The sequence below is a fragment of the Halictus rubicundus genome, unplaced genomic scaffold (genome assembly GCF_050948215.1).
Source record: "Halictus rubicundus isolate RS-2024b unplaced genomic scaffold, iyHalRubi1_principal scaffold0099, whole genome shotgun sequence".
Classification (NCBI taxonomy): Eukaryota; Metazoa; Arthropoda; class Insecta; order Hymenoptera; family Halictidae; genus Halictus; species Halictus rubicundus.
Genome location: NW_027488640.1, coordinates 444,877 through 454,629, shown reverse-complemented (window position 1 = coordinate 454,629; position 9,753 = coordinate 444,877). Strand labels below are relative to the sequence as shown.

The 9,753-nt window shown below is 47.5% G+C and overlaps 1 protein-coding gene across 1 annotated transcript; it reads left to right on the top strand.

Annotated features, from left to right (window-relative positions):
• The first annotated feature begins 4,083 nt into the window (after positions 1 to 4,083).
• LOC143363695 (uncharacterized) lies at positions 4,084 to 5,771 on the top strand. Its single transcript, XM_076804242.1, has 2 exons — positions 4,084 to 5,393; positions 5,647 to 5,771. The coding sequence occupies exons 1-2, from the start codon at positions 4,131 to 4,133 to the stop codon at positions 5,659 to 5,661; spliced, it is 1,278 nt and encodes a 425-aa protein (XP_076660357.1). The 5' UTR covers positions 4,084 to 4,130; the 3' UTR covers positions 5,662 to 5,771.
• Positions 5,772 to 9,753: the final 3,982 nt, after the last annotated feature.

The window sequence follows — 9,753 nt, the reverse complement described above, 5'->3', positions numbered from 1 at the left end:
GACAGAATGGGGCGGGAGGCATTCTCGAAGTTGACGCTGGATTCCTCGAAGATAGTTTGAGAAAGAAAAGACACGGGACATCGTCGCGGGGAGCTGAGGTGCTTCAACTGCAATACAACAGGTCACCAGAGAAGGGATTGCCAACAACCACCACGAGATTGGGGCTCGTGTTACAAGTGCGGAAGCCGTGCACACAGGATCGGCGACTGCCCCAAAAATCAGCAGCAGACACCGGCAGCTACGTATGGTCCTCCGGCCTGGACAACGACAATGCGTGGCTCCCCATCGGCAGCGGCGCGCAACCTTTCCACACCTGCGACGGCGAACCTAGTACAACCAACTTCACCGGACTCCGCATTTATGGTACCGATAAAATTTTCATTAGGCGATCAAGAACATAATACTTGCGACTACACGATATCAGCGATGATAGATTCCGGTTCCCCAGTAAGTTTAATTAAATCATCGTTGATTCCCACCGAATTCCGTAACCAATATAATAGTACAGAATCGCTTAGCGGCATCAATGGCTCGCCGTTAAGAGTCGAAGCTACATTCGAAAATAAAGTTTTAATCGAAGATCTATCATTCTTGATAAAATTTTTGGTCGTTCCGGACGACACAATGTTTTATGCAGCTATCTTAGGTCGCGATTATTTATTACACCCCTCGATAACCGTGACTTTAGGGCAGAAATTCGAAATACAGCGAACGAAACAAGAAGAATGCGATAATCACATTAAGCAAATTTTGCAAATCGATTATGCAGATAACGCAACTACAGTCTCAGAGGACGTCAATGTAAAACCAGAATTACCACACCTTTCGACAATTATTAAGAAACTCCGTGCCGAAGCATCGAAAAAGGTTTTACGCGATGGTGAGGAAACCTCCCAATAGAAATATCCATTGAATTAAAGACGGGACAACCAGTTAGTTTTAGACCGAGACGCCTCTCGTTCACGGATAAAGAAAAATTAAAAACTTTGTTAGACACACTTTTGGAAGAAAAGATCATCAGACCGAGCAATTCACCTTACGCTAGTCCAATAGTATTAGTTCGAAAGAAAACAGGCGATGTTAGATTATGTATAGACTACCGTGAACTGAATAAAATCACAGTTAAGGACAGCTATCCGATCCCGTTAATTGACGACCATCTGGATCGATTAAACGATAAAAAATATTTTTTGAAATTAGATTTACGCAACGGATTTCATCATGTAAAAATGGCCGAAAACTCTATTAAATACACTTCTTTCGTTACACCCCTAGGACAATTTGAATATTTAAGAATGCCTTTCCGTCTCACTGTCGCGCCACGAATTTTTCAAAGATTTTTAAACGACATTTTCCAAAACCTAATATATAGCGGTGAGATATTGTTATACCTAGATGACATATTGGTGGCCACATCTACAATCGACGAACATTTGAATATCCTACAAAAAGTATTTCACACAGCCAATAAATATAGATTACAGTTTCGGTGGGACAAGTGCTCATTCTTATACACAGAAATCACATATTTAGGGTATTTAATTGACGGTCATGGAATTCGTCCGAGTAAAGAAAATGTAACTTCCGTCTTAGATTACCCGATACCAAAAAATGCAAAAGAAGTACACAGATTTATTTGTTTAGCGAGCTATTTTCGCCGTTTTATCGAAGGCTTCTCGATTGTCGCAAAACCCTTATACGACTCCCTAAAATCGTCGAATTTCACTTTTGGCCCAGACGAGCATCTAGCTTTCGAAACCCTAAAAAATAAATTAGCATCCGATCCGGTACTAACAATTTTCGATCCGAAACTACATACGGAACTCTATTGTGACGCGAGCGTGAGCGGATTCGGCGCTATCCTATTACAAAAACAACCGAACAAATCATTGCGCCCAGTATTTTATTTTAGTAAATGCACTAGCCCTGCAGAATGCAAATACCATAGTTTCGAGCTGGAGTGCTTATCCGTCGTCTACGCCATTAAAAGATTTGACATCTATTTGTCAGATATACCATTCACAATCGTCACTGACTGCGACAGCTTTAGGCTAACCCTGAATAAACAAAACGTCAACCCGCAAATCTATCGGTGGACATTGTTTTTACAAAATTATAATTACGAAATTGTTCACCGGAAAAACAGCAAAATGAGTCATGTTGATGCCTTAAGCAGATGCCATAGTATTTTAATTTTGGAAGCAAATAGCTTTGAACAGGTACTGTCATTAAAACAGAGTCAGGATGCGACAATCGAGGAAATAAAGAGACAATTAGAGACGGCAGAGGATAAATTCTACGAACTTAGAGACTTCCTAGTATATCGCAAAGTAAGGGACGATTTATTGTTTTATGTACCGCAAACGATGGAAAGAAACGTCATTCGAGCATCTCACGATGATTTAGGGCATCTAGGAGTCGACAAAGTTGTTGAACACATCACGCGTGTGTATTGGTTCCCTAATATTCGCCGCAAAGTGAGAGAACATATTGATAATTGCTTAAAATGCATCGAATTTTCACCTATGGAAGGCCGTAGTGAAGGATATTTAAATAGTATTCCAAAGGACAGTGTACCAATCGCGACCATACATATTGACCATTACGGACCCCTCGAGAAGAGCGGTAGAGGATTTAAATTCGTGTTTTCGATTATTGATGCATTTACGAAATTTATTAGACTTTCCCATGTAAATCAACGAGTGCCGATGAAGTAATAAAAAATCTCCGCGTATATTTTTGCAGTTACAGTAAACCACGCCGCATCATCAGTGACCGAGGATCTTGTTTTACATCAAACATATTTAAAGATTTCCTTAACGAGCAAAACGTGACCCACATATTTACAGCCGTTGGTACCCCCCGCGCCAACGGACAGGTCGAACGCTACAATAGAGTTCTTACACCGATGCTAGCAAAATTATGTGAAACGCCCAAAGACTGGTCCTACGTTTTGTACAAGGCCGAATACGCTTTAAACAATACCATATGTAAGTCAATTCAAACCACTCATAGTAAATTACATTTCGGCACGGATCAAATAGGAGAAATCAAGGACAACATACGCGACATTATTACCTCTGATTTTGGCGACACCAGAGACTTAACTACATTAAGAGACAAGGCGTGCGAATCAATCAAGAAAATGCAAGAAAAGAATGCAAAAGACTACAATAAACGACATAAAGCGAGCACACTATATATGGTCGGCGATTACGTTGTCATTAGAAACCACGATGTTACCCCAGGCATAAATAAGAAACTAATACCGAAATTTAAAGGACTCTACGAAATTGTCAAAGTTCTTGATCATGACCGTTATATTGTAAAAGAACCCGATAGATTCCAGCGATCCCACATACCCTTTACAACAACCGTAGGCCCTGATCAAATGAAACCTTGGACTAAATAACCAATGTAAAATTCGAAACACAACCCTAGAATTTAAGTATATTTAGCATAAATTAGATATTTTCGTAGTCCCAGCATTCCTGAAAACTTAATATTAATGACTACATTGTATAACTTTAACCACGTATGCGCACATATTGTATAATCTCGTTAGTTAGTAATAATATATATATATATATATATATATATATATATATATATATATATATATATATATGTGAGATGAATGAATGGATGTGTGTGTGTGGATGAATGAAGGGTGAGCGGCGGGGACGCGAGAGCCGCCAAATGTTTAAAGGTATCAGGCGTTGCCCCGCAACCTTCGCGGCGCGAATCACCTGAGCGAACGGAAAAACAGCGCAAGGGATGCGATGTTTTGACGTTCGCTCGAAAAACGCTAGGACAAGCAGCCGTTGCCCCGGGAAGTAAACAAATAAAATAAATAAGACGAACGCTATATAAAAACGGGACAGACGGGCATCGGAGTTAGTTAACGATTGAAAATAGATGGTGAAAATCGTATAGTCGGGTTTCTTTTGTGTCGAAAAAATAATAGTCGAATCGGTAAAGTTTTAGAATTTAAGTCGTGATTGTGAAATATATTGCCAATAAATATCTGCGTGACCAGTCAGCCGGCTTTATTCCTACATAATTTGGGGGCTCGTCCAACCTGAAACCAGATTTCAGTCAAATAAAGTCGGGAAAGGTTCGCAGAAGACATGGCAAGTAAGCCAACGGATTTTACAATTCTAAGGCTGAAAGAGTTGCTGGAGAGTCGCGAGTTATCGACGGCGGGCACAAAAGTAGAATTGATAGCGCGGTTAAACGAACACGATCCGTCGGGGCAGTGGATGAAAGGGACGCCTGAGGTTGAGTTGATGCAGAATCACACGCCGTTTCTGGGGTTCGACTGCAGAGAAGACGCTGAGAGAGACGCGAGGAACAGCAGCGAATTAAGCAGACTGGCCGGAGGAATGGAGCATCTTCTACGGGTGGTAGGAAGAATGGCTCAGGAACTGGAAAACCTGAAGAGCGAGCGCGCACAGGCGCAGGATCCGGGACGGGGAAGCGACGTAGCGGATGAGCGGTCGTGGCCGCAGACAAGAAGAATGCACGTGAGTGTGAAATCTGTTGCAGAGCTTTTAGGATATTTTGACGGAAAGTCCGAAGATTTCCCGATCTGGTCACGGCAGCTAAGGGTATTAAAAAATACGTACGACCTATCAGACGACGAGGCAAAAATACTCATGGGAATGAGACTACGAGGGAAGGCGCAGGAATGGTTGCAGTCACGCGCTGAGTTCGTGGAGATGCCTTTCGACACACTGCTGGTCGAATATAGGAAAATGTTTTTTTTTCGTCCGAGCAGAAGTGAAGCACTGAGACAACTGCAGGAGCGGACGTGGAAAAGGGGCGAGTCATTCGTGGACTATTACCACGATAAGATGATCAGGGCGAACAGGGTGCCGATCAATGACTCCTACGAGCTTATCGACCATCTCGTGGATGGCATTCCGGATCAAACGTTAAGGAACCAGGCGATCATGTACTGCTTCAGCAACCCGGAGGCCATGCTGCGAGCTTTCGAGAAGCTTGCGCTTCCACAGCCGAGCCAGGGAAGCAGTTTCCGAGGAGATCGGTGGAGGGCGAGTCCGTCGACGAGGACGGATGGAGGCCGGTGGAGAACGAATCCGCCGCCGAGGACGGAGGGAGACCGTTCAAGAGTGAGCCCACCGACAAGGACGGAGGAGCACTGGCAGGGAGACTGGAGGGCCCCGAGAAGAGATGCTGGGAACTGCTACAACTGCGGTGAAATGGGACACCTGAGCCGAAATTGCCCAGCCAGGGATCGCGGTCTGCGATGTTACCGATGTGGAGAGCATGGACACATCGCGCCGAGGTGCCCACAACAGAGCAGTGGTGGGACGGCAGGGAACGAGAACCTGGTAGCACAGATTTCCGGACAGATGGCCTGCAAATCGGTGAGAATAAACGGACACAATTTGACAGCTCTCATCGATACGGGTAGCGACTTGACGCTAATGAGAGCCGCATGCCACGACAAAATCGGCGCACCGAGATTGCAGAATGGAGGGATAGCGTTCCGGGGAATCGGGTCCGGAAATATAAAGACGCGGGGTAGTTTCAGGTCAGACATCGCGATCGACGGGGGCTGGTATCCGATCACGGCGCACGTCGTGCCAGATACATTGTTAAAATACGATCTACTTATAGGGGCAGATTTCTTAAGCAGAGTAGACGTCGCAATTAACAAAGGGGTCGTGCGAATAGGGGGAAGCCGGGAAGAACGCACTACCGACAGAGATATTCCGGATATATGCCGCATTGAATGTATAGAGAGCGTCGACGGGGTGGATACATCGCATATTAGTGATGCCGCGGTGAAGGATAAAGTCGAGCGGATGATCGCGAACTACGTTCCCGAAAAGACGCGCGAAACGAATGTTAAAATGCGTATAGTTTTAAAGGACGAACAGCCGGTGTACCAAAGAGCGCGACGGCTGGCGCCGTCGGAGAGAACGCTGGTAAATAAGCAAATCGAGGAATGGATGCAGAAAGGCATTGTACAGCCGTCGTTGTCAGAGTACGCGAGTCCGATTATATTAGTAAACAAAAAAGACGGTTCAAAACGGCTGTGCATAGATTACCGAAAATTGAATGAAAAGATTGTGAAAGACAGATATCCGCTACCGATAGTGGAAGAGCAACTCGACGCGTTGAAGGGCGCGCGTATTTTCAGCACGCTTGATTTAAAAAATGGATTTTTTCACGTACCGGTGAGTGAAGACAGCCGTAAATTCACGTCGTTCGTTGTACCCGACGGGCAATATGAATTTTTACGTGTGTTCAGGATTAGCCTAAAATTGTGAGATTCAAACGAAGGGGGTTTCGACCGTTGGTGGCCGGTTCGTACTTGTTTTCGTGTTGTGAGCGCGAAACCGAGCAGCCGTTGTCTCGGTCGCGTAAACAGCCGTGTCACCGGCGACAAACACCTTTGTTTGAATTTCACCTCACGATCAAAGGTGAACCGAATTCACCTATGGAAAACCCTACGATCAACGGTTCTCCCGACGTCTCGTGCGTTACCGTGCGCGAACGCACGAGCAGACGTCGTTCTAACTTCGCAGCGCTCGCTTGCTTTCTCTCTTCACTTAATATCAAATTATTAGTTGTCTATCTCGTGACTTCGTCACATACTCGAAACTCATAGTGTTTTCTCGCGGCGTCGTCGCTTATTTTATATCGCGTTCATAGCATAATGTCCAGCTCTTTATACATTTTCGACGGTTTGGCCTCGTGTGCCAAATAAAGTGTGTTGAAACAACAATCGGAGTTCCCGTTTATCGCCTCCTGTCTACACCACCTTCCTCAGCGTTCAATTCTGAGCGGTCCCGGCCTCAGGCAGCTCGAAGTCTCGTGCATGCCGAAACATTTTGGTCCTTCGAGCCGGATCTGAGGAAGTAGACTTTCACGGTTCAACATACGACCATGGCCGAACATCTGGAGCACCAGCTCAATCTACAACGGGCCATCGAACGAGCTGTATCGAATTTTAAAAAACTGGGAAAGGAGAAGTGGACGAAGAGCGTGGTCCAGACCCGGATCGTCCACATCAAGGATCAGTGGAGGAAGTACGAGGCTGGTCATGGAAAGGTCGCAGCTGCCCTTTCATCGAAGGAGCAGATGAACCACCCGTACTTCACCGAGGACCAGTTTGCAGCCACGGAGGAGGTTTACTTGGACAGCCTCGCCTTCATGACGGACGTCCTCGAGCAGCAGAAACAGGAGGATGTAAGTGCTGCTAATTCCGTTTCGGCCGATTCCCATCTCTCGATGGAACCACCCGCGCAGCTCCCGCGAATCAACCTCCCACAATTCGAAGGTCATTGCGAGACCTGGGAGGCGTTTCGCGACCGATTCAACGCGCTCATAATTTCCAACCGGTCCCTCACGGATGTTGCGCGCATGCATTATTTAGTCTCATCGCTAAAAGGCCGCGCTCTTGATTGTGTGAGCAATATCCCGGTCACCGCGGCGAATTTCAAAATTGCGTGGGATGCGCTTAAGGCACGTTACGATAATCCGCGCCGCCTCCTGACCGTTCATCTCTCAGCGTTACTACAGTTGCCCGCACTAAATCGCGAGTCTGCGTCGGACCTGCAGGACCTACGCGATCGGGTATGCATGGCCGTTTCGTCGCTCAAAAACCTGGGTCGAAGTTCCGACGAACTCTGGAACGATATTCTCGTTCATTTAATATCGCAGAAGCTCGATTCCACCACGAGGAAAGCGTGGAACATAAAAACCAGCGATGACGTGACGCCGCCGTCGTTCGATACTTTGCGAGCGTTTATCGATTCCCGTGTCCGAGCTCTCGAGGACTTCAAGGGAGGTTGTGCGAGTCCTCCCGTTTCGCGTCCGAAATCTCCCGCACGTCTCAAAGGCGGAATTCCGGCGAGTAAATTCCAACACGAGTCCACTCGTGTTCATACCGCGGCGGTAAAAGGGTCATCTCCGGTAGCGTGTCCGATCTGTCGCTCGCGTCACTATATGAACGCGTGCCCATCGTTTCTAGCGAAAAGCGCTGCCCGTCGTAGCGAAATCGTTAAGCGATTATCTCGGTGCTCAAATTGCTTGAGCCAATCGCACGCCGCTCAAGATTGCACGAGTAAATATTCGTGTCGCGTATGCCATCAGCGGCATCATACGTTGTTGCATGACGAGAGACACGCTCCCGATTCGACAACTTCGGCCGAATCAATCGATAACAAGTGCCCGACCGCCGAAGTACAGTCGCATCTCGCGTCCGCGAAATCTACCTCGTCTAAGACAATTTTACTAGCCACTGCATGGGTGCATGCAAGCGTCGAATCCGGCCGCAACATAACAGTTCGTGCGTTAATCGACCAAGGATCGGAAACAAGCTTCGTAACCGAGGCTGTTGCTCAGCTGTTACAGGCGAAACGTCAACGTGTCGCGACGACGATTTCGGGAGTTGGTGGGGTACGCACAGGCACCGCTCGGCATGCGATACGTTTGCGTCTCTCCCCGCGCTCTTCTCGCTCTCCAACGGTCACAACAACCGCGCTCGTGTTACCGTCTCTGTCCACGTACACACCGCGGCGCGTAACGGATTCATGTAATTTCGAGCATCTCTCGGATTTGAACTGGGCTGACGCGGATCCTTCGAGTCCCGACTCAATTCAAATGATTCTAGGAGCAGACATCTATCCGCATATAATCCTTGACGGAATACGAAGGGGCGAGCCGGGGAAACCTATTGCCCAAAATTCCATTTTCGGATGGATAATCTCGGGCCCCGTGGTCGCGAATTCGTCGCGCCCGAGCGATCCGTCGACTTTCGTTGTCACGCATCACTGTCTCGCTGACCAACAGTTGACTTCAGAAATGCAACGATTTTGGGAAGTAGAAGAAATCCCTCTCCAGTCTCTCCTTACACCGGACGAAGAAGCGTGCGAGCGTCACTTCTGCGACAACACGTCTCGCGCTCCCGACGGACGGTACATCGTTCGTCTGCCGTTCCGATCAGGACCCCCCATAGAGATCGGGCAATCGCGTCGGGTCGCAGAGAAAATGATGCACTCTCTATCGCGCCGTCTAAAGACGAGTTCCGCGATCTCAAAAGAGTATAGCGAGTTTCTGGACGAATACGAGCGTCTAGGTCACATGCGGCTAGCTCAAAATTCGACTGCATCGTCTCGGCAATGCGTTTTCATCCCGCATCATCCTGTCTTTCGAGCTGACAGCGCTACGACCCACCTTCGCGTCGTGTTCAACGCCTCCAGCCTCAAAACCAACGGCTCTTCCTTAAACGACCACCTTTTCGCCGGTCCGAAACTGCAAAATGATCTCGCCGCAGTTATTCTCCGATGGCGAAAATTCCGGTTCGTCTATACAGCCGATATCGCGAAAATGTATCGCCAAATTCTCATTGACGAACGGGACGTCGATTACCAGAGAATTCTGTGGCAGCCAGCACTTTCCGCCTCGTGCCGAGAATATCAGCTTCTCACCGTCACATACGGGATGACGTGCGCTCCATATCTTGCCCTTCGCGTCCTTCAACGGCTTAATGAGGACGACGGGCATCGTTTCCCTCTCGCGCAGCACATTCTTCAACACCACATCTATGTGGACGACGTATTGTTCGGGGACGATGACCTCGAATCCCTTCGCCAGTCTCGTAATCAGCTGACCGCGCTCCTCGACTGCGGGAACTTTAGGCTCCGGAAGTGGGCAAGCAATTCGTCCGAGTTGCTGACCGATCTCGATCCAGCGGATCACGGTCTCGCGTGCACG

Bases quoted from the DNA above. Each gene is read 5' to 3' on its own strand.
- LOC143363695 (XM_076804242.1), top strand. From the start codon at position 4,131: ATGGCAAGTAAGCCAACGGATTTTACAATTCTAAGGCTGAAAGAGTTG.